General features: G+C 38.7%; 1 protein-coding gene and 1 long non-coding RNA gene across 32 annotated transcripts in view; one reads left to right on the plus strand and one right to left on the minus strand.

The window, feature by feature from the left end:
* Nucleotides 1-17345, plus strand: part of CD44 (CD44 molecule (IN blood group)) — a 94613-nt gene that overhangs the window by 51583 nt on the left and 25685 nt on the right. For 4 of the 30 annotated variants that reach the window (XM_009007925.4, XM_009007927.4, XM_009007926.4 and 1 more), the window contains exon 5: nt 624-857. The exons of 1 other annotated variant lie outside the window; for it this stretch is intronic. In XM_009007925.4, coding sequence (XP_009006173.2) covers nt 624-857 — 234 coding nt within the window. Of the gene's footprint in view, nt 1-623; nt 858-7454; nt 7584-8815; nt 8942-11845; nt 11960-12433; nt 12554-15590; nt 15720-16852; nt 17152-17182; nt 17312-17345 lie in introns of those variants that run through there. 25 more of the 30 variants (XM_009007913.4, XM_009007918.4, XM_035262351.3 and 22 more) reach the window with 20 other exon arrangements.
* LOC103796279 (uncharacterized) overlaps nt 1-17345 on the minus strand; it is a 45566-nt gene that overhangs the window by 19749 nt on the left and 8472 nt on the right. Inside the window, exon 2 of one of the 2 annotated variants that reach the window (XR_004730611.3) lies at nt 8737-8843. The exons of the other annotated variant lie outside the window; for it this stretch is intronic. This is a non-coding gene — a long non-coding RNA (uncharacterized LOC103796279). The remainder of the gene's footprint in view (nt 1-8736; nt 8844-17345) is intronic. 2 annotated transcript variants of the gene reach the window in all.

The raw sequence follows: 17345 nt of genomic DNA on the forward strand, positions 1-17345 counted from the left end.
AAGGCTCTATCTCTGTTTAGACCTGCTGATTTCCTAGCCAGAAGTGGGTGTTTGCACAAACAGACAAAATTTGCCCAAGCAGACAAAATTTTCCCCTTAAAACAGAAAATCTAAATCGTCATCAATTTGCGAATGTATCTTCCCTGCTGAGGCTATTAGTCTGCTACTTCAAATCTCTTTTGGAGGAATAGATGAAATAAATAGCAACACATTTTATATGTACCTCAGAAGGGAGAGTAGGAAACCAAGTGGGAGGATGATTATTTATTGCGCATCCTCTGTGTTTTGAATACCGTGCTGAGCACTGTACTTACAATGTATCACATCATCCCCATTTTACAATGAGAAAACCGAAGCTCAGAGTTACCTTGTCTAGAGCTCTATGAAGCTGGGCTTCAAACATGGCGATGGGACTCTCCAGTACTTTGTTTCCTGCCTCATCCCCAGGGTGTGTGGGGGATGGGAGGGTGCACCTAGTGCATCCTCCACTCTCTCCCACCACTGGATAGATAGGTGTTTTTCATTACAAAAGAAAATAACTTTGAAATCACTACATTAAATGCTAATCCACATACTCGAAATATGAGCTGTGAAGTTCTGTAAGTACCTTTTCTCTCTCCCAGCTATTGTTAACCGCGACGGCACCCGCTATGTCAAGAAAGGAGAATACAGAACGAATCCTGAGGACATCAACCCCAGCAGCCCTACTGACGACGATGTAAGCAGTGGATCCTCCAGTGAAAGGAGCAGCACTTCAGGAGGTTACATCTTTTATAACCACTTTTCAACTTCACCACCCATCCCAGATGAAGACAGTCCCTGGATCACCGACAGCACAGACAGAACCCCTGCAACCAGTAAGGAGAATAAATCACTGTGCTTCCCAATAGCATTTCCTTGGCAAAATGTCTCTGACCTTCCTGAGTATTGCCCACTCACATGCTGATTTTCTCATCTCTATACAGCTGGAAGTTGGTGACACCATTAGGGGAGGTGGACCTTTGTGATTGCCAGTGCATTGCATGCATTGACTACTGCTGTTTATCTTTTTTTCCCTCATCTGTAACTGTTTTTCTTACCTTGGCATAAGAAGTGTCATATTGGAAGTCTTATTCTGGGGAGAGCCCTCCTTATTCTCTTATCCCTAGGGATACAGTGACAATTCAAGCCTGATATGAAAACTATTTTCATTTTTGCATGTTTTCTTCTTGTTCTTATCCACCTATGGATGAGATTGTTTTCATAAAGTTGGGATCATAGAGTTTGCATACCACTCCACTAGCACTTTTTAAAAAGCCCATTTATGCCTGAGGTTGCAATTTTTTGAATTTTTGCAATCAGACCTTGGTAATGACCTGGGCAGTAGGCTATAGTGTTCCAGTAGTGGAAGAGTAGGCATAAATGGGTCAACTGTGTTATGTTTTAATCTGATTTATATACATATTTTTGATAGTGTAATATTCAGGGATTTTCATCAACCATGATTTACTAACAGTTCCTTTATTTTTGATCCAAGGAAGCATATCTGGAGGAGCTTTCTGATCAAATTAAATAAACTTGAGAGTTCTATATTCCAGCCTGTTGGGGAAGGATCTCAATACTTACTTGGTGTGTGGGGGTAATTTATTACTTAGGACTGCAAGAGTGGACGTATGTAAACATGACATTTGATTGCTTTGGAGTTTGCCCCTCGTGCATCAACTCCACTGGAAAGTGTTTACATCTCTCTTGCCTCTTCTGTTTCCATCTTGGCTTTTCTTCTATGGTTTGTTTGGAAATGGGCTTCCAGATGGGCCATGTTCCTCCAGTGGAGGATTAATCAAACTCAAATAGGGCATCTGCATCTGGAGCAGTTTTCCTAGTATGGTGTGGATTTTCTCTTTTCCTGGCTACGGCTCCTGAAGGGTGGAACTTGGGCCTCCAAAGAGTGTGGCAGAAATGCTCTGGCTTGTGAATACTCAAGACAGGGCCCTTCTCTATTCCTCATCACCCAGAAGCCAAGGAAACCTCCCCAGCACTGTGATTTCATTTAAGGTCACTTGCTCAATAGTGTTTTAGATTTCTGTTAGTTGCTGGCTGAGGGCATGAGACAAATAGGCTTGGGGTTCCCATCACTCCCTGCAAATTCTTTGAAGGCTTTCAAATAGCAGTTTTTTCAAGCTGCCCATGCTTTCTTGAATTATTGACACTCTTGACGTTGCATCAGCTTATTGTTGGTAATCCCATGGGCAACTCCTCTTCAGAGAGGCTTCTGCAAACCAAGCGGTAGTGCTGCTAGCCACTCACTGCTTCTTGGGTTCCCAGTCTGTTTAAAGTAACCATGTGCTTATCATTAGGGCATGCAATTTTGTCAGATGTTGGCAAACACAATAATTAGTGGTCTCAGCAGGAAGCAGAATAGGTCTACCCTAAAGTATCACTTCCCACAAAAGAAGAAAATCCTGACAAAACATAACTTGTGGGGACTAGACGAAGTTAACATTCAAGCTACTAATAGCCTATATAAAATAGTATTTCATGTGTATTTTTAAAAAGGCAATTCGCACATTTTCTTAACCCCCATAGAATATCTCTTAAGAATGGTATCTTCCCTTCCTAAGTTAGTCAGCAAATATATTTTGAGAACCTACTATGTACCAGGCCTATTAGACTCTGGGGATGTAAGGATAAATGTGGTTAGGAAGTAATATTGAAAAGAAACAAGGGTTACTGAGATATTTATTCATTCAATTAATGTTTGGGGTCTTCTGTATGCCAGACACTGCTCTAGGATGCTAGGATTTCATGGACTTAACTTCATGGAGACTACATACTATCAGTTTAGAAATCAAGGGAAAGGAATTCTATAAGACTTAACTAAAGCATGGTTCAGGATGTGGGCTGAGAAATGAATTGTACCTTTGTCCTCCCACATAAATTGGTTAAGTTTCTTTCAGCAGCTGAAAAAGAGAGAGACTAATGAGACTACCAGATGAGTCCAGGGCTAACCTAAAAGTCTTTGAAGTACTATAGGACTCAAATGGGACCAGTAGCAGCTCCAAGTGGATCACTTCCTGCAAAGGAAGGTACCAAAGCAAACAACCAGGTGGAAAACTGAGCGTTATAACGGCATGCCAGGAAAAGTCAGCACTGATAGGTTCCTGAATATAATCATATTTTCAAAGTCCTGCGAGAAGATTTGCAAAACCTCGTCACTGTTACACTGAGAGCTGGGACAGAGTGAGAGGGAGTAATTGCGAAACCTCCCTCATGCATTGCAGGAGGGCAGGGGTCAAGAGGAGCACTGGCTGAGAGGATAGAAGACGCCTGTCTTTGGCTCCGCTGGCTCATTCCTTCGTGAAGGGCCTGTAGTGGGTGGTAATAGGGACAGCTAGTAAGAACAACCATCTGGGTAGCTTTAGGCTTCCAGGAGGCTGTTTATCTTGAGTGTCATCAGCCTCTTCCTATTGGTGATCTGGAACTCTTGAGATCAAGAAACCTAAACCAATTCAAGAAGCAGACTCCTGCCTTGGAACATTGTATTTCCTTGTCTTCTGGGTGTCAATGGAATAATTTCTTTCTCTCTTTTTTTTTTTTTTTTCAAATCTGGTGTGGCCTATTTGGGTGGGGAAAATTAGAAATTCTGCTGACTAGGCAGTAGGTTTTTCTGTTTTTCCCTCATATCACTCCTTTCAGGAAGACAAAAATAAGGCCTATTTCTATCTTGTTCTTGTAGGTTTGTTTCCTCTGGTACTATTTTTTTTTCCTGGTGTACTATCGGGTGAGGGTGGTGGGAACTATGCATCTTTAATAAAGTTTCTGAGGTGAGAACGTGGTATCTGCGAATTTTCCAGGGGTGCTCAGGTTAATCTGAAAGCTTCATGGGTTACATTGGCTCCTATTTCTCTGCTCTCTGTTCTGACCTAATGTTTCCTTTACACCAGGGATGTCTAATCTTTTGGCTTCCCTGGGCCACACTGGAAGAATAATTGTCCTGGGCCACACATAAAATGTACTAACACTAGCCATAGCTGATGAGATAATAAAAAAAACTGCAAAAAAAATCTCATAATGTTTTAAGAAAGTTTATGAATTTTTGTTGGGCCACATTCAAAGCCATCCTGGACTGCATGTGGTCCACAGACTGTGGGTTAGACAAGCTTAATTTAGAGGACATAATATATTGTGCCAGCTATTGGCATTTGATACAGATAGAGTCAAAGTTTTTAACCTAGGGGTCATGGATTCAATGATAGGTTATAAGGCATTCTCAAACCATTTGAAATAATATGCAAAATTTTGAGTGTGTGTATGCGTAAGGTCGCTTTTTTGAGGAGGGAGGTCACAACATAGATTTTCAAAGGGATACATAATTTAAAGTGGTTTTTTAAAATCTCAACTGGCTTAAATTAGATATTTATCCTGATGGTTTTTGCCGTTCTACTTCAATAAGGAAACATCCTGAACTCAAGTCAAACTTGAGAGTCAAATAAGAGATTTTATATTGCAAAAATGTTACTGATGATATTTTCTCTAATTTGAGAAATGAACTTTGGCAACTCTGGTTTTTTGGTAGAAACACATACCGACTTGGAATAAAAAGTAACAGAAGTGATAGATGCTTGAGGAAATTTTATCTGATTTTGACACTTTGAACACGTTTTCTTTGCCGAGTTCCTGCTCAAGTATGAAGTTTGACTTGAGGCCGATGTTTGTGGGTGGAGCTTTGAAATGCCAGTTATCATCACAAGCCACCTGGGTACAATGCTGGGCAGATGTGAAAAATACACACTAGCAACCCAAAGATAATCGAAAGATAAATGAATGAAAGCAGCTGCTTGAAATTCTGCTTCGAAAACCTCCAGTTCATGGCTCAGTCACCCAGTCAAGTAAACTGAAAATCTCTTTCCTTCGCAGGTTATTAAGTTGCTGCTTGATTTTGCTCTCATTATAAATTCAGGGGGTTCTGTTTGAAGAATGAATAGCATGAAATTGATACCCATGTGGAATTTGCATTTCTGATGTTGTCCTAAGATTGTGGGAGACATTAGGAGTCTGGAAAGATAAAACCAGGCCTAGATTTTTCTTTTCTAATTATTCAGTGATAGATACAGACATCATATATAGACAGAACTGAAAGGAAAGATTTATAGAGGTCACTAAATGATATTTTCATAATTGATCCAGTTACTTCAACTGTGCACTCAAACAGTTGTGTGCACTCACACAGCAGCTCAGGAGCAAAATAACTGGCTATGGTTTGGTAATTCACAGCCTAAGACTCAGGATCTCATAACAACATCAACAACAGGTAAACTGCTTCGTCTTTTGCTTTTCAGCTCTCCTGAATATCAGATCTTTTAGTGTTAGGGGAGAGGACATCCATTATCATGCCAAAGCTTCTTTACCATTCTTAGTGAGAATAGGATCTGGTAGCACTTTATTTATCAGAAAGGCTTGTGGATATGGGGGTATGATTGATATTTGTAAATGTCCTGTTTGTTTTCCTTTTGGCAACATGTATGTAGAATCAGAATGATTTTTCCATCAGAGGAAGGAAAAACTATGAATTAATAGTTTTGAATGAATGAACGAAATTATGGAAAACTACAAATGAATGAATTGACTCTGTGATTCACTGAGAAAATATCCTTTAGAAAGAAGTCTGTCTGAAAGTGCAGTTTTCTCCTTCCTACTGATCTGATTCTCACAACCAATAATAAGAGAAGGAAATGCAGATTTCTCTTATCAAAGCGTAGGCCCTGAACCCTTCTTCGGACACTTAAAATCTCAACAGTAAAATGTAGGAAATGACCTGTTTCTCCATATCAGAATCTAGACCTCTAATAAGCTCCCTGGGTGTGTGGCTCTCAGTTCTGTATCCCTGCAAAGTGCATCGATAAAGGAGCTTTGGGAAAACTGATTCAAAGTCTGTAAAAATGGGAGATTACAAACACCTTCATTTATTAACTTTTATTGAGGGAAGTAATGGCCATATTCCAAAATAACTAGACATTCTTTCTGCAGAGGGAAGTAATAAACTTGGAAAGATGATTCTTTACATTTGTTTGGCTTATGTGACACTGGATAAATTGTACTCTTTACTTCTATAAATAATCGTGAGAAAAATAGTGCTAGTGTTACCTTATGGTTGCCATATCACAATGTCTAAGATCATGCAGAGGTGGGGAGGGGGGATAGTGAGATTGCAGAATAAAGAAAATGCTATTTGTAAATGTTGACAATGTTTATCTTCATAGGACAAATTGGCAGTGTTTCAGCTTGGGTTATTTTTCCTTTTGGGCTTTCTTGATAGCTGAAAAAAAATCTAACTTACCTTACTTTTGTGTTTAGGGATGATGGTTTCAGCCTCTCTGCTTCAACTTGTTCTCAGCTTTTTGTCTGCTGTTAGCTCATATGCTTCTGATGTACATTTTTGTGCATTAGAAATGGCAGTCTCTGGAAATTTTTAAATATTACTCTTGCTTCTGGTCTTATTAGCGAGATCATTGGGGTCACTTCATCTGTCTTTCCTGATTGATTATTCTATTTTCAAAGAATGGGACTCAAAATGTCCTGTTCTGCTTTGCAAAATACAGTTTGATATAAGAAATTACTGTGGGCAAGGTTGTTAGAGGGATTTGGAATCTAAATGGAGAAAAGTAGAAAGGTATCTTTTTTAGTCTTCTACTTCTATGTCATTTTCCCTGTGTGTTGGATTGTTAGGCTTATGTATTTGTTGCTGGCAGAAATATCATATCCTAAAGTCTTGGAGAATGATATTGTTTGCCCAAGATTGTATAGAAGATTAAGGAGCTAGGATTCTGAAGAGCTGAGTTTTATAATCATAAACTCTCAGATTTAGAAAGGATGTTAAATGGTCTGGTTCAATCAACACTTCTAATGATTTAATCTGTTACACAACTTTCCTGCCAAGTAATCTTCCTGGTGATGGGAAACAGAATACTTTATGAAGAAGTTCATTGTTGGATCATTCAGATTATTGCTTTTTTAAATCCAACATTTGGAAGAACATTCATCTCCCTGAAATTTTCACCACAGGTCCTAATTTGGCCTCAAAGGTCCAGAGACAAAAGTTAAATCTCTCTTTTATCTTATATAGACTTTCAAAATTCAAAGACAGCTCTCATGCATTCCTGGAGCCCTCGCTCTTGCTAATTAGCCATCTGACTTCAGACAAGTCAGAACCTCTGTCCAGCACAATTTTTAAATCTTTAAGACAAGGAGCATGAACCAGATGATATTTAAGATCCTTCCCTCTCTGACATTCTATGAACTCCTGCTTGGGCCTCTGAAAAGAATTGAACTTTTTTGCTTTTTCCCTTTCTTTTCACCATCTATATAAAATATAGATGATTCTCTTGAGTAGTAAAAGAGTACAAGCATATTCAATGCTATTTCTTAGGAACTTTTAATTAATCTTTCAACAATCAATTCAATCATGATTACAACAGCTTTGATGAGCATTAGTGCCACAGCAACTGAGACAGCAACCAAGAGGCAAGAAATCCAGGACTGGTTTTCATGGTGGTTTCCACCATCGGAGTCCAAGCATCATCTTCACACAACAACACAAATGGCTGGTAATGAGTTACGATTATCTCATAGCATATGTTTTCTAAACAGCCTTGAATAATTTTTATTGACCAGTGGGATGTTGTTAAAGCCTGAAGTCCCTTCTATTCTCATAAACGTTTGTTACAACTTTAGAAGGATCATGAACTCTGGTATCTGTTTGGTTGTATAGCTCTAATAAGATTTCTTCTTTCTAATCTGTGGATTAGTATAACCCAGGAGAAGGCTAATACAGAGACTATGAAAAGGGGACAGGTTTTTTTTTTAAATGATATAGCAAAATTGTGACTCTGAAATATTATTCATGTATATTCTAAAATTACCACAGTCATAAAAAGTCTTTGATTTTCATAAGGAAATAGCACAGCTAGGTCTGAAAAAATATAGAAAATCTTCATCAGTGGAACTATTCTTGGGGTAGACACTAATCGTATGAAAAGACAAATGCTCAGTCCCTAAGATAGCCTGAATCTCATTCAAAATGTAGAAAATCCCTTTTTAGTAAAGAGCTATCTTCTACAGTAACCACTGAGAAATAGAAATTTTTCATCTCCTTTTTTTATTCAGAAAGAAAAAGTAAAAATTTCTCAAAATCTCAACTACAGTTGACTTTAGTTAACCCGCTTGGTGGCCTAATAATGCCAGGAATTATTTGTCTGTTAATTGGCTTCATGGTTTTGCTCTATGCTGAAGTATTCTTGGGAACTGCAGTGTAGCTTCTATCTGTGTTTGCAGCTACACTGATCTGATGCTAGAAAAGATGAAAAATGAATTAGCAAATTGTGACCACAATGAAATGATTGACACAGGTGTAGATTCCAACATTTTTCTGAAGGTGTCTTGACAAAAAAAGGCACATGTGAAACCTTTCCATTCCGTCCTTGATGACTTGACTTTAATGGCATATGCTTAATGAGTTAGTAATAAATACATCTGAAAGTGTGTGTGTGTGGGTTCGCTGGCCTTTAAAAACTTATTTGGAGAGATTATATCCACACATAAGGCTCTTTTAGCTTTCTTAAAGAGAATATTCAGTTTTAAAGATCACAGCCAATTGTTTTAAGATTTATGTATCAGCTTTGGAGACCAGAACATAAGAATTTGGGGTATGCAAATCAACTCCCTCATTTTCTTTATAAAATCCTGGGAAATCCATTATACCTTCTGTGCCTGATTTTCTTCCTTTGCAAGTGGGTTGCTTGGCATCCAGCTCAGCCACTAATGCAAGTCACCACAACAGGTACGTCTTCAAATACCATCTCAGCAGGCTGGGAGCCAAATGAAGAAAATGAAGATGAAAGAGACAGACACCTCAGTTTTTCTGGATCAGGCATTGATGATGATGAAGATTTTATCTCCAGCACCAGTAAGGATAATCAATTACAGTATAGCCATTTATGCAAGCCTTATTGATTAATCTGAGTGATACCCAATTGTATCTCTCTTGAAAAGCAGTTAATGTAAAAAATGAGTGAACCTATAATCATACACCTTCATTATACCTTGATGAAATTATGGAGGAAGAAATAGATTGTTTTGAGAAGAAGTGGGGAAAACATCTCACAAAATTTCTAATGTTTCATGTTCTTCCTTTTTTATTTATCTATGAGGTCTGCTGGTACAGATTGTCTTTGAATGATCAGGCTTTAACAGAGAATGACATATTAAAACAGTACAACAAATGTTCATTGTGTACTTACCATGCCAGGTGCTAGAAACACAAAGCTGAAAAAAGCCAGAGCCTTTGCCTTTCAGAAGCTCATGGTCTGTTGGAGCAATAGGCCTGGAGAATGTGATTAGAAGGGTATTAATTAAAAGTTGTAGAAGATCCTAAGTTGAAGGCCCTTAAGGCTTAAATGATGGGAGCTAAAACTCAAGAATTATGTTAGTTAATCAAAACCTGGCTGAGGTCAAAGGAATAAATCCAGAGTTTTAACAAATGAGCTGGACACCAATATAATGGAAAGACCTCGAAGGGAAGAGCAAATGTCAGGTTAGCTTTCACAAGACATTGCCACTTATTAAAAGCAAATAGTGAAACCACTATTGGTACATAACAGCATCCACATTTTTGACAATTATAAAATGTTTTTAGAACAAAGAGATGGAAATTGAGCTCTACAGATGTCCTTAAAAAGTTAAAAACATGCAAAGGTTGGTCTAATATTCTGCTGGATTATTGAGATTTCCCCACATACCTGTAATGACTTAAGATTTTGCTGAACAGAGCTGAGAATCCTGAACCTGACCTTCTCACCATTCTGCTTTTCCTTAGAAAAAAGGCTTTTGGGGTGCTACATGAGCTCTGCCAACTCACCGAAGTTCTGTCCATTTCATTAAAACCTGAGAATTTCATCCTCACATGGACAGCATCCAGAGATGAAAGGGTCCAGGAAAAAAACAGCTTAGGCCTTGAAGGCATCTGAGCATGTACATTGACATAACCAATACTCAAAAGGAACTAGAATTTTCTCTCTAAATTTTTAAGTGATTTTTTTTTTAGACCTGACACCCTTCCAGAGCTTAATCTATGGAATAAAAAATTCTTTTTGGTAATTTCAGAATGAAACCAAATAATCTAAAACACTGGAAGTTTACATTACACTGTCTCCTGTGTTCAGGATGTGGCCCCACTTTGCAGGTGGGCCCATCAGAAAAGATGTGGTCTTGATACTGGAGAAATTAAATGCCCTTCACTGGTCACCCAAACAGATCTATGTGCAAATGAGTTGTATGTCAGTCTTCAGGGAAAAACTTCCCATGGTACTTTTAAAAATTTTTATTTTTTAAATTTATTTTTATTTATTTATTTATTTATTCGTTTATTCATTTATTCATTTATTCATTTATTTATTTATTTATTTATTTATTTATTTTTTGAGACAGAGTTTTGCTCTTGTTACCCAGGCTGGAGTGCAATGGCGCAATCTCGGCTCACGGCAACCTCCACATCCTGGGTTCAGGCAATTCTCCTGCCTCAGCCTCCCAAGTAGCTGGGATTACAGGCATGCGCCACCATGCCCAGCTGATTTTTTATATTTTTAGTAGAGACGGGGTTTCACCATGTTGACCAGGATGGTCTCGATATCTTGACCTGGTGATCCACCCGCCTCGGCCTCCCAAAGTGCTGGGATTACAGGCTTGAGCCACCGCGCCCGGCCTAAAATTTTTTATTTTTTTAATCTCTATGGCATGTTTTCCAATTTCAGTTTACTTCTCTGCTTAGCACCTATGGACATAATTCAACACGATGCTCTCTTTCCCCTGGAGGGGTGTGATAACTGCTTGATAATATGTACTTTTTCATGCTTATTGAGAATGTGGTTAATGATTCTAAACTTGATTTTCATAACTTATAAAATAGAGCTGATGGTATCCTAGTTCTGAAAAGTTTTGTGTTATTTTGGTGTCAGAATAAAGTTTGAAACAATGAGGATGGATTTGCAAACAACTTTTTCACAAAACACATTGATTCAGATTTTGTTGTGATCCTTCTGCTAGGTGCATCTCCTATTCCAGCTCTAACAGATGGGGTGACAACATTAGGGTGCTGGTGGATGTATGCCACTTTCTTTCCAGTGTGCTGCTATAATGGTGGCTGGTTACTTGTGGTGTCTTATTTTCTTTCATTGGCTATGAATGGCTTGCTCATGACATATTTTGTATTTGATGAAAATATCATAGGTGTTTCATAAATATTCAGAAATAAGCCATTTGGCTATTCTAGGTAGATATTCTCTCTCAGAATCATCTATAGGAAAGCTCTGGCTGCTCAGGCATTTCTTTCCCCACTGGAATTACAAATAACATAAAGTGATAATCATGGTATAACTTTCAGCTATCTGCCTCTTCACCCTGAGGATCTACAAATAGTACACAGTGATTAAGTCCCTGGGCTTTCAAGTGCAGAGGGATACTACAGACTGCATGGATGGGCAAAATGGTGCCTTTGGCTATCCTCGGTGGAGGGCTGGTGTTTTCAAAGCTGTCCTTCCTACTGCTGCAGCTTCTTTGACTGCTTTATCTGGAAGATCTCATGTTCTGAACCCCAAGTATTCTATGACAGAATGCAAAGGACACTGAGATGCTTACCAATATGGCTGAATTAAGCTGAAGGCACTCTGCTTTCCCTCCACTTCCATGGAGCCATCTATAAAACTGGGTATAGATGATTCATTGCATAGTCTACAGAAGCAAGATTATGTGCAAGACAAGCGGTGAAGGCTAAAGGAATAACATTTTTCTAATTGCTTCAATCACGTTATCACAGTTTCAACCACACCACGGCTTTTTGACCACACAAAACAGAACCAAGATTGGACCCAGTGGAACCCAAGCCATTCAAATCCAGAAGTGCTACTTCAGACAACCACAAGGATGACTGGTAATGGGTTATGCTATTTAATGAAAGATTATTTTCCCCCTTCAAAGCCTATGATGCTGGAAAGGTCAATCATCGGGACACAGTAGGAAATTTAGTTAGTATCTCTTCAAGAAATTCTTAGCGGACTTTCATGAGAATACTCAATTCCATTTAGGAGTCGTTTATCAATTATACCATGTGGGCACAGGATATTTTATGTTACTTCATTGTAGAAATGAATATGTTTAAATGGTTTACGGTGCTGCCTTTGACAAACTGATCATAGTGGATTAATAAGTAAACACAAAGAAATTCCAAGCCCATTGATTTTCTCTTGAGACAGATTAGGTGAAGTCACTGAAAATTTTTTGAGAGTGGATGCTCAGAGATACTACTTTGACATAGAATTGTTAAATAGCATGCTCTTTAATGGAAGAACAGAATCATTAAAAGTTGGTTGATAACAAGTCACAGTGTATTTAACCATCATCACAGCAGATGTAGACAGAAATGGTACCACTGCTCATGAAAGAAACTGGAACCAGGAAGCACACGCTTCCCTCATTCACTATGAGCATCACGAGGAAGAAGAGATCCCACATTCTACAAGCACAAGTAAGCAAGATGGCAGTCAGCAATTCTGGGTTCGGCAAGTTAGTGAAGACATTGCAGAGATAGGGAAGATTTTGTTTAGACATTGGCCACATCTTATTTTCCACTCAGTAACTTCTTTTATTCTCAGAGACTGAAAGCTGCCAAATCTGCACACACATTTTAGAAATTGGAAGGAAAATGACAACTCACCAGGTTGCCCAAAGGCCAACATGTTTAAAAAGTAGATCTAGATACATTTTTTTGTGTTAAAGGTTCCTTGGGTGGCTTGTGTGTGTTTTTGGAAATGTTTGGTGAAGAGTGTGTTCTTTGGTGCTTAGCAGTGGAATCTGGAAAGAAAGTTTGTCAAGTGAATTGATCTTTGGAATCCTTGTTTTCTATGAAGATCTTCTATGAATATAGTTTCTTTTTTTTTTTTTTTTTTTGTATTTCGTCCCTGAAAGACATCCTTTGCATTCTTTAGAGCAAAATTGGTAGCTCATATGGTCTACATTTGAATTCTACAACTGCATCTTTTTCTGTTTTTAAGCCCAGAGTAACTTGAGGAAGGCTCTGATGCTCTTATTCTTATTTCTACTGTTATGAAAACTTCTCAGGTTTTCTAAAACAAGTTGCTGCACTGAACTGTGAGGATAGGGGACCCCTTCACCCCCAAACATAAGAAGTATATGCTTTTCTTCTTTCATCTATACCACTGAGAGATAGATGAAATATCTTATCTTATTTGGAATAAAATAAGCATTTATTTTGGAAAACAGCTTTTTAGCATTTTTAAAATGATGGTTCAACTGTCATTCTCACAGCCTTGAATATACCTAATGGGAAAATGTGAGCAATAGCCACTTAAAAACCAAAGGGCTTTGGGACTCTATGGCTTGAGCAGTGCATTCAGACACCAAAAGAAAAGTTTCAGCTATCAGCTAGCATGAGGTTAATAAGTCTTGGACATTGTACTGAATATATCCAGCAGGCCTTACATCCCATTTCATGCCCCAGTAGATTTGATGTATGCATAAGGCTTAGGGGCTGAGTTAAAAAAAGAAATCTGATAAGAAAAGGAAATACAGAGGAAGCAGAAGTCTCTTCGGAATAGGATTCTGTTCCAGTCCCTTAGAGCCCTAACAGTGTATCTTAGAAACGACTTTAGACAGTTTGCACTTAAAGACCAGAAAGCTACTTTAGAGACTTGAAAATAATGAGCCTCTTGTCAGAAGGTGGTGCTTGGGGCATTAATGCTAGAGGGTGGGTGAAAATTCAGACAGAATGTAACTTGACAAAGAGAAGACAGCAACAACTGTAACAATTCTCTTATCAGTATTTGCGAAACTCAAAGGGATCTGATTGGTAACTTCTGGGCTTTAACAAATTAACATCACAACTTCTAGAAGAAAGTCAACCTTCATCTTGTAGGATAGAAATCATATGTTCTGCTAACCCATTCCGATTTAAGCTGAAAATAATAAAGGGTTACAGGTACTTAAAAAATCAGTATGTTTATAAAAGTAGTGATAGAAGGACTATAGAGTCCTTCTGTACAGTCACACACATACACTTCCTTATTTCTTTTATTTAAACTTTGAGTAACACGGCAGTATATATTTGGGTCAATTTTCCTTTTCTGGTAATTACATTCAGTGGTTTTTCCAACTTCATTCTTGTTGGGAATTAGTGATTTAGCCAGTGGGAGGTAAAACTTAAAGATTTCGGCTTTTCTTCCCCTCCCCCTGGATAACCAGTTACCCAAGAATGGCTTGGCCAATGTAAAGGTAAATGAGGATGGTATGCTTTATTTTTTAAATGTCATTGCTGTCACCAAATTACACATATCATTTTCTAAGATAATGAAAAACAGCCATTTTTACAAGTTGCAAAAAAATACTCTGACTTGGCAAGTTTACAGGCTCTCATTTTCTTGATCAACTAAAAACAATTTGCTGTAAGTTGTGTAGACAAAAATGTTGGTGTCTGACTTTTCCTGAAGGCACCTCTATGAAACTTTATTCTGTTGATTTTGTCCTTTTTAAAGCCATGGTTGAAATTGTAAGCCTGTCACACACTATTATTTGTATAATGCCTCAGACTAGCTTGGATAGTTTTTGTTAACTGAATTAATTTTGTTAAAAAGTGATTTTAGTAATTTTGGATGCCGTGTGGACATTACTATACAATGTGTTAGTGGAATAGCATCCAAGCCATCCCATCACCTTTCCTGCTGGGCAAATCCACTGCTGGTGCCTTTCCATTGTGTGTGATTATGGGTTACAGGACCACCATCTGAGAAGGTCTCCTAATGCACTGATCTTGTCATTAGTTGTTGTACAGTATTTCCTTTCCTCAAAATGACTGGAGCAAAGAGGTTATTCTTTGAATGGTTTTCTCAGACAGGGTATGTGATGCCATATACTATAATAAAATAAAAATAATAACTCATGGAACTATGAGAATTCATCAACTGTGGTCTGCTTAGTACTTTGATTTTGAACAAATCAAAACCTCTTTGGACCACAATTTTGACATCTGAAAAATTAAACGTTTGGATCATTTGATTTCTAATATCCCCTTTAGAATATCAGTGGCCTGTTTCTTTGTTGCCTTTCTTTTCTACCTTCTAGCTCCATGTGTATCTGCCCTTAAAGTAGAAAGATACAGCTGGGCGCGGTGGCTCAAGCCTGTAATCCCAGCACTTTGGGAGGCCGAGGCGGGTGGATCACGAGGTCATGAGATTGAGACCATCCTGGTCAACATGGTGAAACCCCGTCTCTACTAAAGATACAAAAAAAAAATTAGCTGGGCGTGGTGGCATGTGCCTGTAATCCCAGCTACTCGGGAGGCTGAGGCAGGAGAATTGCCTGAACCCAGGAGGCGGAGGTTGCAGTGAGCCGAGATCGCGCCATTGCACTCCAGCCTGGGTAACAAGAGCGAAACTCCGTCTCTACAAAAAAAAAAAAAAAAAAAAAAAAAGTAGAAAGATACGTGACAGCTATTGGCAAGGAAAATAGAAATAGACAATTTTGTCTCCCAACTGATATTCTTCTCATAGTCCAGGCAACTCCTGGTAGTACAAATGAAGAAACAGCTACCCAGAAGGAACAGTGGTTTGGCAACAGATGGCATGAGGGATATCTCCACACGCCCAGAGAAGACTCCCATTCAACAACAGGGACAGCTGGTAATGGATGGTTTAACAAGTAAATTTCGATGGCAACTTCCTTTTGGGTTAAATGGTAGACATTGAAGACATCGAACAAAAGGACACTGGAGGAATTGTCACAAGATGTTAGGTTCCTTCATAAATTATCTTGCAGTTAACACAGAGCCAAATCTTAAAGGGTCATAACAAGTTACCCAAACAGGAATAAATACAAGCCATTAGGAATAGGAACGGGAAGCACAGAGAATATGCCCTTAAGAATGTCTCTTTCACATCGAGTTTTGGGCTTCCTCTAGTGAGATTGTAGCAGAGGCCATTATAAAATACCCCCTTTTGTCATGCAAAGGAATATATTCTATAATGTGGGTCCAGAGTTACAATGTGATTTCTCACAAAGTATTTTCTTGTGATATAGCATTTTGTCAAAACTTTGAAGAAACAGAGCCAGACATTATGTGAAAAATGACACCTGTCTGATGTCATTTGGCTTTTTGGTCATGCCTGTTTGTAATTTGTTTTTTCAGTATTAAAAAGGCATCTTCTCTATTCTTGAATTGTAAGATTGTGGAAATTGGAATCAAGTCTTATCATCATCTCTAAGTGATGCCAGATAACTTGGCTCTGCAAGCACCCATGCAGAATTCTTTTGTCTGTGTGACATAGTATTGAAATCTGTCCTGCCTTATAGAGAAGGTGAATTCCATATTCTCAGTTCAGTGAGAAATAGTCCCATGTTTTTCTTTGCAATATAGAAGGTGATGCAGCATGTCCTTCTGGGGCATGGCAAGTTCTGAATGAATTCCTGGCAGATCAATGGATTCTTTGACTGTCTATGTGGTGTGGTTGTTGCTAAGAGGATGCTATTGTAATCTTTTCTACCTATACTTCTTCACTGGCTCAGAATGAAGCCAGGCATTTGCTGCTGTCTTACGTGTCATTTATGCCATAAGTCCCATTGTTAGAAGGTAATGCTTCTAATGGATTCCATTCATGCTTTTGAGATAAACGGCATTGACTTTCATGTTGATCACATGGAAAGCTGTTACTTGATTTCTTTCCTGAGATCACTTCCAGCCTAAGGTGCATTCGGCTGGAATATGGCTGTCTCAGTATGACATCATGCACTTGGGCTCTTATACTTCTGCTCTCAGGGGACTGTGGCAGCATGGCATGGGTCCAGAACTACTTCTCCTTCATCTTCCTTTGATGTCTGTAACTCATCCTCTCTGCGCTGCAGGAGTTGTTAATGCTTTTGTGTCCTCCAGTTCACATGCTGATTGCTAAGAAGAAAATGAGCATGAGTGAACTCGAACCTGCTGAAGCATTCTGCATTTATGCAACTTCCTTGCCCTCTATACAAGGAAGATGGTTGCACTGTCTTGTTAAGAGAATCAAGTCTTTTTTAAAAATAAAATCAATGTACCCCTGACCAAGCGTCCATTAACACTTTGACAATTGCTTGAACTGCATGATCACAACAGCCTCAGCCCACACCAGCCATTCAACCCAAGGAACAACGACATCAAGCCCAGAGGACAGTTCCTGGACTGATTTCTTCGACCCAGTCTCACATCCCATGGGACGAGGTCATCAAGCAGGAAGAAGGATGGGTAATAGCCTCTGAAATTTTTATATATTATGTTT

Source organism: Callithrix jacchus, chromosome 10 (genome assembly GCF_049354715.1).
Source record: "Callithrix jacchus isolate 240 chromosome 10, calJac240_pri, whole genome shotgun sequence".
NCBI classification, from domain to species: Eukaryota; Metazoa; Chordata; class Mammalia; order Primates; family Cebidae; genus Callithrix; species Callithrix jacchus.